This window comes from Perognathus longimembris, chromosome 24 (genome assembly GCF_023159225.1).
Source record: "Perognathus longimembris pacificus isolate PPM17 chromosome 24, ASM2315922v1, whole genome shotgun sequence".
NCBI lineage: Eukaryota > Metazoa > Chordata > Mammalia > Rodentia > Heteromyidae > Perognathus > Perognathus longimembris.
The window spans coordinates 22,252,132-22,266,849 of NC_063184.1; the positions used below are offsets into that span (position 1 = coordinate 22,252,132).

The 14,718-nt window shown below is 35.3% G+C and overlaps 1 protein-coding gene across 3 annotated transcripts in view; it reads right to left on the bottom strand.

The window, feature by feature from the left end:
• Grid2 (glutamate ionotropic receptor delta type subunit 2) overlaps positions 1–14,718 on the bottom strand; it is a 1,008,435-nt gene that overhangs the window by 261,281 nt on the left and 732,436 nt on the right. For all 3 annotated transcript variants that reach the window (XM_048333648.1, XM_048333649.1, XM_048333647.1), the window contains one exon: positions 4,711–4,908. In XM_048333648.1, the coding sequence (XP_048189605.1) occupies positions 4,711–4,908 (198 nt within the window). The remainder of the gene's footprint in view (positions 1–4,710; positions 4,909–14,718) is intronic.

Consider the following 14,718-nt stretch of genomic DNA (forward strand, 5'->3'; position numbering starts at 1 on the left):
CTCCTCCCCCTCCCCTCTTCTCCTCTCTTCTCCTCTCCTCTCCTCTCCTCAGAGTTTTGTGTTTGCTAGGCAAGTACTCTTTCATTGAACCCTGCTCTAGGCACGGCCCCTCCCCCATTCTTTTTTTTTTTTCTGCTTTTGTTTGTTTCAGATAGTGTGCCACCCACATAGCTTGAATTATAGGAGCATACCATCCTATCTAGCTCAACTTCAGCTATCATTTTAAGGGAAAAACCATGTTTCCCCCTTCTGTAAAAACCTTTTTATAACTTTCACTGACTAAATAATAAAGGCTAACTTCTTTATCATGACACAACCTCTTTTATACTTCTCCCTATTGTTGCCTCTGACAGTCACACTCATGTTTAAGACCGGCTCAAATGTCTCCTCATCCGCTGCTCCGACCCTGAGTTGGGCTAACACTGTGTAGGTTACGCTATGTATGACCTTTATCACACTACGATTTAATATTTGCTTTACCTATTTGTCTCCCATAAACACTGTGAGAACTTTTTAAAGCAGGAATAATATCTTCCATTTCTTCCTATCGATAATGTTAGGCACAGTGCCCAGAATGTAATATGCATTCAAAATGCATGGGAGGAATGGCCAAATAGAGAGTGTTCTGAAGTGCACTTGGCTTCTAAAGCAAACAGCTTTCTGCTTTCTAAACAAGGTACTATGCAAAAATAACCCCCTGCTACCCGCTCTCTCATCTCAAAAGGGCTTTTTGGAAAGATGTGGAATAAATGTATGTGCTCAGAAGACAGGATTACCAAGAGATTGGAGTAGTTCGAAAGTACTATGGAAAGAAAGTGTGAATTTTGTTGGGGTTGAAAATCCACAAAGAAAAATAAAATCCATCTAGAAAGACAGGAGCTGGGTGTGATCCAGATGGATCATGAAGAAATGGAAGATAGTGTGAAAGTTTTACTTTTTATTTTTAGAAGGGAAAAGAAGGGACAGGTCTTTTACGAAGTAAATTCAATCTGGGGGAAGTTTTAAATGCACATTTTTGGTCACATCCCTAGCATTTCTCCATATAATCTTAGTTTTCATCTTCTATCCTACCCAGAGTCCATCCAAGCCCTTTTCAAAGCTTCAGGTTTTAAAAGCACCCAAGCCAACTCATTCTGTGTATTATTGCCTTTACTGTCCTGTAGCTTAGATTATGGAAAGTATTTGCAGAAGCAACGCAATCGTCTCAATACTGTTTCTCTCTGTAACTAGTGAAGGGCTTAGACTGCCCTGTATTCTAAGCCACATTGCCAGGGCTTGACATTGAACCCCTTACAGTTTAGTTCGGTGACCATGGAAGCTTATTTACTTCCTTACTGTTTCATTGTCTGCACCACTGGGATAATAGTAGGGGTTACCTTAGAGGGAGGGCCAACTTGAGTATGCAGAATTGATCAATGCAAAACACAAAAGATTGTGTCAGCTAGAGTAAACTTAATATAAATGCTATGAGGTGTTTTGTTGTTGTTGTTTGGTTTCAAACTATGGTTTTTAAACTTTCCTTGTGGTAATCAAATAATTTCCAGCATTGTCCATTCATGCAGATATCTGACATATGTGGATCTAATTATAGTGATGCTCTGTTTTGTAACAAAATATAGAATAGAAATGAATTCAATGAACATATAACACACTATGTGTGTATTACTGTTGTATGTGTATTATAATACATATATATTCTAGCTTTTTGGTTATTAATCAATTGATTATAACATGCATGCACACACAAATATATAGGTAGTTATTATAACATATATTCTAGCATTTTAGTTGTTAGACAAATGATTATATGACACATGTGTGTATGTGTAATAACACATATATTCTAGCATTTTAGTTGCTAAACATATGATTGGAACTAACTGATCATGTTTAATATATTTTTATACTATTATATGTTCTACTCCATTACCATAGATAATTATTTTCCCTCGGGGAGCACTCCCCTGGGCTTACTTTGGGAGATTTGCACAGAGCTATTTCAACCCCCAGTGCTGAATGAGGGCCTGCATTGCAGGCTTGACAGTGGGAACAACCCCTCTTCTTGGATCCAAGGATTTTAGTCAGAGCCAATGTGTATTCAATCTGAGGCTCTGATTTAGAACTGTTGGTAAAAGAGAACTGGTGTTTATATTGGGATAGTGGAGAGACTGAAATCTAAGCCTGGAGCTGCTGAAAGTTCCCTTATTGCCAAGAAAGGAGGGGGCGTGAGCACTGGGACAATACCAGGGGAAGCAAAATAGAGAGACAGAGAGAGAGCAAGACCAAGGCCTGAAGAAATGAGCCTAGATCACATCTCCCAGGAAGTTTGGTTTTGTGAGCTTGAGGCTTGAAAAGTAAGGAAACTGTTTGGAATGACCATGGTAGGATTTAAATAAAGAATACCTAACAAATTAAAGGAAAAGTAGAAAGGCTTTGTTGAATTTAGCTATCCTGGTACTGAGGTGAACTCAGTCGAGTGTCTGGTCTCCTATAGCCATGGCATCCATCAGCCATGAGCATGGTGACATGTAGTGTCTGGTAAGATGACCTCAGAAGGCTTGGGAAAACACTAAGCATGCTTGAGTCTGTCTAGGGCAAAAGGTTCCTTTTGTTTTGAGTTTTCATGGTGTAGAAATTCACTTTTACCACCCTGCTTATTGTTTGCAATCCTAGAGTTTCATCTGTTACCTTAGACACTCCAGAGTTAAGTTTTAGGTTTATGGAAAAAGGGAGCAGAGAGTGTAAATAGTCTCTTGTATCGTTAGTGAGTTCTGTTTATGTGACACATTCGTTATGATTAATGAGCACAGATTGAACCATTATTATGAACTGATGGTCTGTAATTTATATGAGGGTTCACTATTCCCATGGCTACTGGCAAAGGCATAGGTCACTGGTGAGTTCATATATAAAGCTGTAATGATGCATCAAACAGAAGATTTTCACTTCCTTAAATATCCCTGGGTTCCAATCATTCATCCCACCTTTTTGGGCCATTGTATCTGCTTTTGTTCTTTTTTTTTTATTTTCTACATTTTTCTATTGAAGTCACTACTCACGGGGAACTCATTTTGGCTTCTGTAAATGCATAACATACTCACATCTTTATCACGCTCACTTGGCTCTGTTCCCCCACTCGCCAAACCAGTCCCAACAAGTTTCATTGTTCCATTCCACACAGGCACATAGCACATCCACCCTCTCCATCCTCATTCCCCTCTCCCAGTAGTATCCACACTCCAGACAGGACCTGTTTTACATCTTCTCATTCTTGTTTTATATATTTATTTATTTGTGGTTGGTTGTAGGGCTTGAACTCAGGGCCTGGGTGCTGTCCTTGAGCCTTTTTCTGCTCAAGGCCAGTGCTCTATTACTTGAGCCACAGCACCACTTCCAGGTTTTGAGTGGCTCATTGGAGATAAGAGTCTCATGAGGACTTTTCTTCCTGGGCTGGCTTTGAACCTAGATCTTCAAATCTTAGCCTCCTGAGTATGTAGGATTACAGGCGTGAGCCACTAGATGCTGGCTTCATTCATTTTTTAAGTGTACATTACTTGGTTAAAAGACTTCACCACATAATTTCATACATGTATATAGTACTTAAAATAGACTAATCATTTTAAAACTCCTTTATATCTCTCGTATTCTGCTTAGGAACCTAATGGCTGTACTGTAGACATATGGCATTTCAGTCATTTCCTTTTGGTCTTTTACTAGTTCATTCATATTTTAATACTTGTTTTTCAAGCTCATCTTGATATTTCAATTTATTTTTCCAAAATTTTATTAAAGTCTACAGGCAGTGATGTCCTGATCATTTGAGGTTTTCTTCACTCTTACATAATTTCCTTGACAAATTCTTCCTTCTTTACATGAATGCGTTAATATGCTCCGCTTTCTCACCTGGGCTTTCAATCTCAGGAATCACACCACAGTGCAGAATAGCTGCGATGAAAAGCATCTTTTGTACATAAGGCACACCTTGATTACGCACTCTTTTATCCACTCTGATAGAGCCATCAGTCTCCTTTTCCTCCCTGTCAATTCCAAACTTTACCCTTCTCCCATAGACTCACATAACCATCACCATGAACACACAGAGATATTTAATCGTGTGTGTGTGTGTGAGTGTGTGTGTGTGTATCATGTTTTCTTGACCCATTCAATCAGGGGCATCTGTGTTGATTCCATGGTAAACAATACTGCAACAAGCATGGTTGTTCTAGTAGCTTTAGTGTGGGCCTTGCTTCTGCTCTGCTGGATAAATGCCCAGGAATAGAATTACTGGGTCATGGGGTAGCCCTACATTTTGTCTTTTGAAGACTGTCCATCCTGTTTTCCTCAACATCTCTCACCATAAAGGAAGTATAAATCAAAAACACACTGAGATTCTACCTCACCCCAGTTAGAATGTCCAATATCAAGAAAATCAACAACATCAATCATAGTGTGGATTTAGCCAAAAGGGAACTCAATTGCATTGTTGGTGAAATGTAATCTTGTTAAAACACACTGGAAAGCAATACGGAAACTATTTTTTAATTAAGCTTTTATTTTGTAATTCATTTTTTCCCCACAAACTTCACTAAATGATACTGTGTAATATATTTATTGCACTCAACAGCACAATACACTATTTTATATCACTGATTTTTTTAAAATATCAAAATAACATTCATTTAGGTATGAAATAAATAAATGAATCTTTACCTTAAAAACTAGCTCTCCTATGAGTCCATTCCATGTCCCATCCTCTTGAGGGCTTCCATATTTGTGGTCCGGAGCAACATAAATTTCATAGTTAAAACCCAGGTAGTTTGATAAGGCATCCAAAACATCAATGGAGAAACCTTGGTATTTCTTTGGCTTACCCAAGACATTTTCAGAGACCATCACAAAAGGCTCTTCCTATATGGAGATAAGAAAAATCATGATGTCAACCAATATTGTTTCCTAAAAGGCATAATTAATTCTTGAAAAAATTTCTTTTATTTATTTATTTTTTTAACTTTTCAAACGGATGTACATACAGAGAGGTTACAGTTTCATATGTTAGGCATTGGATACATTTCTTTTACTGTTTGTTACCTCCTCCCTCATTTCCCCTCCCCCCTCCCTTGAAAAAATTTCTTATAAAATCTAAACATTGTTTTATACTTTGAAAGAATTAACTTAATGACATAATTTGCATATTATTCATTGAATGGTGTTCAATCACCAGTTCTTTTTTGTCTTATCTAATTGTTGCCATATTGAAAAATGGTTTCTTACCATCTTGGGACCAATCTAAGATTCATCAACAATACTAAAATACATTAAAATATTATAGCATTATACATTATAATGTCATACTATCATAATACCACCATAAGAAACTGTGTTTTCTGTTATCAAATTTTAGGTATTTTTTGACTATTTATGTAAAAATATCTAAAAATATTAATGACATAATCAATTTGAAACTTTTTAAAAAGATCAAATAGTTTAAAGCTGTATAATTTATCTAAAGTATATACTAACATATTTAATTGAATTATTAGTTAAATAATTTTATAAATAAGTTTGTGCTTATTACCTATACTTCAATGTGAAAACAGCTTCACTACTACTACAACCAAAAGAAAATAAACCAAGCACCACAGTGCATACCTATAAGCTCAGCACGTGGTTGGTACAGACTGGAAGATTGTGAGTTCAAGACCAGCCAGGGGTATAGATTAAGTTCCAGTCTATCCAGTTATATACTGGGAACTCCTTTACCTTTTTTTTTGTGAGCTATTTAATTTGAACTATTTAGCAAATGGTTCTCTGCATCTACCTCATTTGTCTGCTCACATTTTGTCTTTTTAAAGCCTTAGAACCTTTCACTTTGAAAACTCACTGTTAAGAGCATTCAGTTGATTTGATACACACTAGTTTATGACAGAAAATTAGACAGAGAAAAATTAGCAGAGAAAAATAGAAAAAAAAGTGAAACATTCTTGTTCCCTAGGCAGGAAATGGGACTCAAAGACATTCAAGTAATCTGTTTCTTATTTTCCTGAACTTATCAAAAATTTTTGAGTAGCAGTTATATTTTCAGATAACCATTCATACAGTATATAGTTCATCTACCACTGTGCAGACTAAACTATCTTTGAGATTCACCCAGAATACCTATACATATTCTCTTTATATCTTTTTTCCTTAGGGAAACACAAAATAGCCTTCGTTGAGATGTAAAATAATACTTTACTTCTGGCTTTCCACCAAAGACAACACTAAGAAATTTATAAAATCACTACACCTGTTATAGAAATAATGCCTCCTATAAAACTCTTCTTTCCCTAAAACTCACCATGAGCTTAGGTTGTTCAGAGTCTGAACTTCATTAGGTGTAGCTATGCCATTTTTAAAAATGAAGGAAATAATGCTCATAGATGTTGAAGCATCTGTTTTCACTTTGGTTTACCCAGAAGGCCAGTACAAAATTTCATGCTCAACTATAAAATATTGATTCTGCGTTATTCTATAATATTTTGAGATCTTTTTTCCACTTTAATACTAGTACAATAATATGATCTGCAGTCTTACTTCAGGCAAAGGTTAGGACTAAGTCTGGCCAATGCAATGTTTGTAAGGTGATTGGCACAGCATTTCTTGCCAACCTTCCTACAACTTGCTCACTGGAATGAACACTCAACAGCTGTGAGTTATGCCCTGGAAATGACATCACAAATTGCAGTAAATGAGACAAAGTCTATGTCCTTAACACTTGTAATTGTAGTAAATCAGGACTACTTCTCAAAGGGTTATAGAAGTATATGAGAAAAGAGAATTTCCTGTCTTTTCTTGGTAAGCTAATGCTTTGTTTCTTGCCATATTAATATTAGGTGTTAACATTTGGATGTTGAAATATTATGACTCAATAGATTAAAGATAGGAGAATTAATCAAAATTTGATACTATTGATTTGTTTACTCTAAATGACATCATAATACAGGAACAATGAAAGTTCAGTCTTATTATATGTAAGATAAAACCCATATTGATGATATCAATTTTCCTTATATCTTTAAAACTGGGTAAATAAAACTTGTAGACAATTGGAAGAATTTGTTACACTTTACTAGGTTGTTTGAGCAAAATATAAAGCTAGTTCCTGAATATACGTTATGCAAGTATGCTGAAGTAAGTTTTGAGGTTACTACAATCAGAATGATTAAAGCAATCCTAAACTTAATTTCAAGCTCAGGAAGTACAAAAAATGACAATAATTTTCTATAAATAATTAGGCTTTAGATGCTTATCATGTTATAAATAATAGTAACAAAAAATGACTTATTTCTTCATATGCAACTCATTCATTGCTAGATTATAAACAACTGTCAACGGCAATCCAACTCAAGAAAGATTTATAAATGACTTTGAGTGATTGGCCTACCAATAATTTTTGGGTAAGGACATTCTCTACTTTCAAGAAGCTTCTTCAGAAGTAAAAAAACAAAACACCAAACACCAAAAAACAAAACAAAACAAAACCTGTGTGAGCAGTGATCTGAACCTAACGAAACAGAATAAATCCCTGAGGTAAATGATGTTTAAAATAATTAACACGCTAACTGTATTTCATAGTTAAATGTAAGATGTGGCAAAAATAATTTCCCAATGTATATGTTGATATAAACTGTTAGTGATTTCTTTTCACTTTAATTCATCTATTTAGAGTAATTATTTAATATATTAAATTGTTCTGTTTGCTTTTTGTACTATTTTCTCTTAAGAATAATGTTATTTCCACTTTTGTAAGTGTATACCCTTATAAATAGATCCCTTTCACCGGTCTGTTGTCAAAATCTGTTTTTAGTAATGTCAACTAATTTTTAAAAGGTACAGAATAGAAATGATTATAGTATGGTGCTTTTAAAGAGAGTTGATGAATTATTGATGAATGTGCCTTTTAAATTTTATGCCCTAAATAAACCCTTATTGCATCCCATCATTTCTCATCTGGATCAATGTTTTTAAAGCTTTATTTTTAAGCTCTAATACAGATTGGATCACTATTCATGAATTCTAACTCTGGCCCGTTGTTCTCTTTGAGGACAATCAGCCAATATATCAGACAGGTAAACACAGCAGCAGAAATTAGATTGAAGCTCTAGGAACTATAATAAAAGAGATTCTTGTTTCTTCTCTGTGGCAATACTTAGCTTCATTTCACAAAAGTGATGTGTGTGTGTGTGTGTGTGTGTGTGTGTGTGTGTGTGTGTGTGTACATATACCTATTTCTGAAAATTTATTTACTCATTGGCTTTTCCTTTTAACATCCATTGAGTTACTAGTGCCTCTAGGTTCTACATTACATATAGTGAGTAATATGGTAAAAAAAAAAAAATCATGGGTACCACGTTCAAGAGAATTATAACCAGTAGGGGAAATGAGAAGTCAATTTGCTCCAAAAATTTAAGTCAAACCAAAGCAACAGAACTGAGAACAACCAAGAAATACAATAGAACAGCACAACTTATTATTGGAATGTTTACAAAGTATGTACATTCTTAATAGATGGGACAACTATGAGAAAACTAAGAATTTTAGCTCAAAGTTTTAATGTTTTGGATTAAAAGCCAAGACAATACAATTTGGATCAATGTTTACCACAATTTAAGATAGTTCTAAACTCATAGAGGATCAGGATGTCTAACAGGATAAAAAATTCAAGCAGACAAAAAAAATCCAAAATTACATTTGGAAATATTGCATCTTTGTTTTAGGCCTCACATTATTCCTTTCAATAACTTCTGCATACAATGCTTCCAACAAAAATCAATGACAACAAGTAAACCATGTATCTGATATTAGAACTAACTGACACAATATATCACACAAAATTGCAAGAATTTTGCATTTTCAAGCACATATTTTCGATGCCATTTTTAGTAATTTTAGAAATATGAAGTATTTTTTTTCAGTTGACAGGAAACTAGAATCTCTGTAAAGTATCAGCTCAGAGTTGAAAAAGAATCAAATAGAAATTTGAGTATTAAAGAAGACAATTGCCAAAGTGAAGAACTTGATAATTTATAGTTTAACAGAGTATAAACAGAGGAGGAAAGAAGTAATGAGTTACACCAAGTCAGAAGAAAAAGAAAAACTAGAGGAAAAATAAAGAAAACAACACCAGTCATGTCATTTAAAGAACTGCTTCTGCAGTGTAGGAAGAATCACAATACCAGATTTCAAGCTCTATTATAGAGCCATCATAACAAAAACAGCCTGGTATTGGTATAAAACAGACCTGAAGACCAATGGAATAGAATAGAAGACCCAGAAATAAAGCTGCATTCTTACAGTCAGCTGATACTCGACAAAGGAGCTAAAGACATACAGTGGAAAAAACATAGACTCTTCAACTACTGGTGCTGGGAAAACTGGGAAGCCACATGTACAAAACTCAAAGTGGACCCTAGCCTATCACCATGCACCAAGATCAAATCAAAATGGATTAAGTACCTCAACATCAGACCTGAATCCCAGAGTAGGAAAGACACTAGAACTTATAGGCACAGGTCGGAACTTCCTGAACATAGTCCCCGGGGCACAACAGATAGAGGAGAGTCTCAACAAATGGGACTACTAAAAAATAAAAAGTTTCTGCACAGCTAAAGACATAGCCACCAAACTAGAAAGACAGCCAACCATATGGTAGAGGATCTTCACCAGCACAGCAACAGACAAAGGCCTAATATCTATCATCTACTGAGAACTAAAAAAACTAACCCCCTCCAGTAAACCAATTATTAAATGGGCAAAGGAGCTAAAGAGAGACTTCACATGAGAAGAGATAAAAATGGCAAAGAAACATCTGAGGAAATGTTCAACATCCCTGGCAGTAAAGGAAATGCAAATAAAAACAACCCTGAGATACCACCTCACTCCAGTTAGAATGGCCTATACTCTGAACTCAGGCAACAACAAATGCTGGAGGTGGTGCGGGGGAAGAGGAACCCTTCTCCACTGTTGGTGGGAGTGCAAATTAGTACAACCACTTTGGAGAACAGTATGGAGGTTCCTCAAAATGCTCAACATAGACCTACCCTATGACCCAGTCATACCACTCCTAGGCATCTATCCTGAACAACAGGTCTCAGGATATCATAAAGACATCTGCACATCCATGTTTATTGCTGCACAATTCACAATAGCCAAAATATGGAAACAACCCAGATGCCACATTACAGATGAATGGATACAAAAAAATGTGGTACCTATACAGAATGGAATACTACATAACGATTAGAAATGATGAAATATTGGTATTCGCAGGGAAATGGTCAGAACTTGAACAAATAATGTTGAGCAAGACAAGCTTAGAACACAGAGAACAAAGGGGCATGGCCTCCTTGATATATGACTGTTGGGGGGGGGGGCGGGGACAGTAGAGACCAGGTCTGTAAAACAACAAATGTCTTTTCAAATGGTATTTCCACATGTTTGGGCCAGCGATTTTACATTATGTATCTAAAAACCAAACAACTACTAAACATACAAAGGTCTAGAATAGACCTATTAATGGATCACAATAGCTCAACAGCTATGTATACATGATCATAGAAGACGAGGATAAGCATAAACAACTCCAAGAGAAGGACACAGGAGGATTCTATTGTTGATGTTACATTTAAAGTTCTAGGTGAATTTCCTTTGGCGTACCCTATGTGGTTACTGTATATAATTTTGGTACACTGGATATTGTATATATGCATACCTGATCTAGGGAAGGGAAAGAAAAATGAGGGTGTAAGATATCACAAGAAATGTACTCACTGCCTTATTATATAACTGCACCCCTTTTGCACAACACCTTGTCAATAAAATTTAATTAATAAAAAAAGAACTGCTTCTGGGCTTTTTAAATTGTGGAAAACATTTTGATGTATTTAGTAGTGTAAAAATATATTTGCACATAGGTTAAGATTGCCTGCTTTTGCATAACACATAAACATTGGTTGAGTATGCAAGTGTCTGTAACCTTGTCCAGGCAATTCCGCTGAATGTATGTGAGCACTAATAAATATTAGGCATCAAACTATGTGTACGTCAATAGTAAGGATTTTAATAGCCTAAATATGGAAATAAATGGGGAAGGGTGAATATGAATGAAATATTCCATCTGAATGTTTGAAAAGGGAATCATGAAATCCATGAAAATTGTTTTAAAAAGAGGAAAGGATGGGTAAAAGTAATAAAGGGGAGAGAATTTGATCAAAGTTCATTGGATCGTGTGTAGAAATATCACAGCAAAACTCCTTTGTACAGCAAATATATGCTAACAAAAAAATCCATACACATAAATCTGGGAATAATCCAAAAATTCAAATGACTATGAACATGGAAAAGATAGCCTATACATTATAATGAATTTTGTAAAGAAAGATTTAAAGGAAAATAATATCATAAAACCTAAAATAATATCATAAAAACAATTCTCACCATACAACATTCAAAACAAGAATAAATTGGGTGGTTTATGAATTCCTATGTTTATAGCAAGACAGAATGAAAAAAAATCAGGACAGTGATCATCCTACTTGGTTTAGCTCTGATAATGCATAGAGAATAATCAGAAAAACATACACCAAGGGCAGTAGCTTTTATGATAATGACAATATTTCCCTACTGGTTCTGAGGAGTTAATGTATTAATTAATCATGCATTTTTCTCACTACATATGCTGTTTTGCAAAACAGAGGAAAAAGTATGTTAACTGGCACTAAATAATAAAAAGTACTGAAGCTATATAAATGTGGTCTTTTATTTGGTGGAACACCTTGGAAGCGGGAATGGATAAAGGGAAAGTAATTGTAGGTATAGAGAATGGATTGTGGTAGAAGAGAGGATTCAGTGCCTTTAGCAATAGCCCTAATGACTGAAGATTACAGCCCAGGTCTATTTGACATGTATCTTGAAAGTTGGAATTCATAGCTATGAATCTTCTATGATGGGCACGGGGGGTGGCGGTGGGGGGGAGTGGAAATCATAAAACTCCTATTGTTAAAATTCATTTTCCAGAAATTAGTTTCAATGAGTATTAATAGGACTTGAGTCTAAATTGGTGAAAACCTGTCTGCTGATTAAATGAAAACAAATTGCGGAACACAATTTGCTGATCACTTGCATGACAGATTCTCTGAGCAAAAAGCCCTACAGCATCTGGAATAAACAAAGCTTTCTCAAAATGTCCCCAGTTCGTCAATCTAAGTGCATTAGCATGAGGATCTGTAGACTTACTTGGGGAAAAGGCTGTTTCAGTGGTTGGCAATTTTTATATTAGTAAGGATTTATTCACATCACTTGTAGGGTTATTAGATAATAACTTCATAATTCTGAATTTGTATTCCATCACTTAAAAATCTCATACTAACTGGTGAGCTGATTTACAACACTGTTTGCAGCTTGCGAATATTTATAGTTAGTGCCCCTTTTTTAGTAATATATTATATTGTTGGCTAGTAATAGGGTTTTAAAAATAATCTGATATTCTTTATTTATTGTCAAAGTGACGTACAGAGGAGTTACAGTTTCATATGTGAGGAAGTGAGTTCATTTCTTACCCAACTTGTTACCTCCTCCCTCATTTTCCCCCGCCTCCCTTCCCGCTTCCCTCTCCCCCCATGAGATGTACAATTGGTTTATACCATATAGTTTTATAAGTATTGCTGTTGCATTGGTTTGTCTTTTCATACTTTGTCTCCCACTTTGGTATTCCCCTTCCCTTCCCTAGTTCTAATAAACATATATACAATATCCCAGGTACTAAAATCAGTTACAGTGATAACAGGGGGAAAACCATGGGAAGGGAAGACGGAAAAAAAAAAGAAGAAGGGCATGATTTCACATGGCATGTTGAAAATAACTACAACAGTGATATACCACTTGTTTCCATAACTTGAAGTTCATTTCACTTAGGATCATCTTATGTGTTCATATGGGCATATAGCTCTTAAGCTTTTGTGATCTTTTGCTATTACTATCTTAGACGTGTACTAATTATTCCCTATGAGGGGAACCACAGAGTCTATGTTTCTTTGGGTCTGGCTCACTTCCCTCAGTAGATGAGTGGATCAGGAAAATGTGGTAAATGTACACAGTGGAATTCTATGCCTCTATCAGAAAGAACAAAACTGCCCCATTTGTAAGGAAATGGAAGGACTTGGAATCTGATTTTCTTGATAGGTACAAGCTCAAGACTCTTGTGGCCATGGTTCTTTCCAGGGGTTATTTAGAAATTTTATTATGCTCAACTTTACAGAACTGCCCGCATAGCCCAAATTAGGGATGAGTCACTGGAAATTGCTTATAATTCTCTTCACACATACAGTTCAAAGACATTCAAGAGAGAATGAGAATATATCTTAATGACTTGTTCAAACTGTTTTCCCATTACCCACACTCTTGGTTGAAGCAAACAAAAGTTGTCGTTATGCATGGGAGGAGCTTATTTTGCTCAGGAATGACACATTCTACTTTGATATGTGCAGAATTAATGGCCGCTATTCTCCTTGGGAAAACCTCGTTATGTTTTATAGAGCATACATGAGTGTTAGAAATGGTTATAAGTTCACAAAGGCTAGAAGTACAGAATTTGTTAATAAAGAGATGACAAGTCATCAGGATGGGAGGAAAAGCATAACAGCTAGAGAGGATGGAATAATCTTGGTGTCATGGAGTATGTAGCTGAGAAGAGAAAAACAGGTCGTGAGGCTATACAAAGGAAAACCTTCTTTTAAAGGATTTTGATTTTGCTGAAAGGTTTTCATGTAGGAGCAAATGTTTACGATGTAGTGCACTAAATGTACATGAAATTCACAATACATTTTGAAGTCTTTTCATGTGTATTTTTACCAGATAATAAAATTCAACTACCACTGGCAAAACTGGACAAAAATCACTCATTATTTTAACTGGCTAAACACACATCTGATGTATTTTTATAACCTCGATTTTGTAGGCATTTATTTAAATGTGAAAAATTATTTTAAACTGAACACAAATGTAAACATAGAGACATTTAATAGATGTAAAGTATTCAATAGCTGGAATATAGAGTAAGCCATGTAAAAATTAAAAACAACAACAACAACAACAACAACAACAGTATTTTAGAACTCATGCCACTGAGTCAAAACAATATTACTTACAGGGAAAAAGTAGAGATTCAATCATTCATTTGGTCGTGCAAGAGTATGTTCAAACCCAGTATATGCTAAGAATACAGTGGTAAGCAAAAAAATAAATAATAAAATAAATCAATACTTCTCTATATATCTACGCCTTCAGTCTAAGTAGGAATGACAGATAGTAAACAAAATAATGTAGATTATGGATTGTTAAATGCACACATGAACTTTCTGAGGTGTAAAGAAAAACTAAGCAAATAATGAGATTGAGGAGAGAGATCAAATTACCTTACTTAGGTAACTGTAACCCCTCTGTACTTCACCTTTACAATAACATTTTTAAAAGAGGAATATCATAGACATAGCAGCTGAGACAACAAAGTACAAATACATCAGGAAAGAGTCTAATAATTTGAGAGACAGGGGAGACAAATGTATGGCTGGAATGAATGGCATTAGGGCCAGAGAGTAGGCAGCATCCAGAGGCCCTGGGTTTGGGTAGGGTGGAACTTGAATAAGGTTTTTAAACCATTGTGAGGGTTTTAACTATTACTTA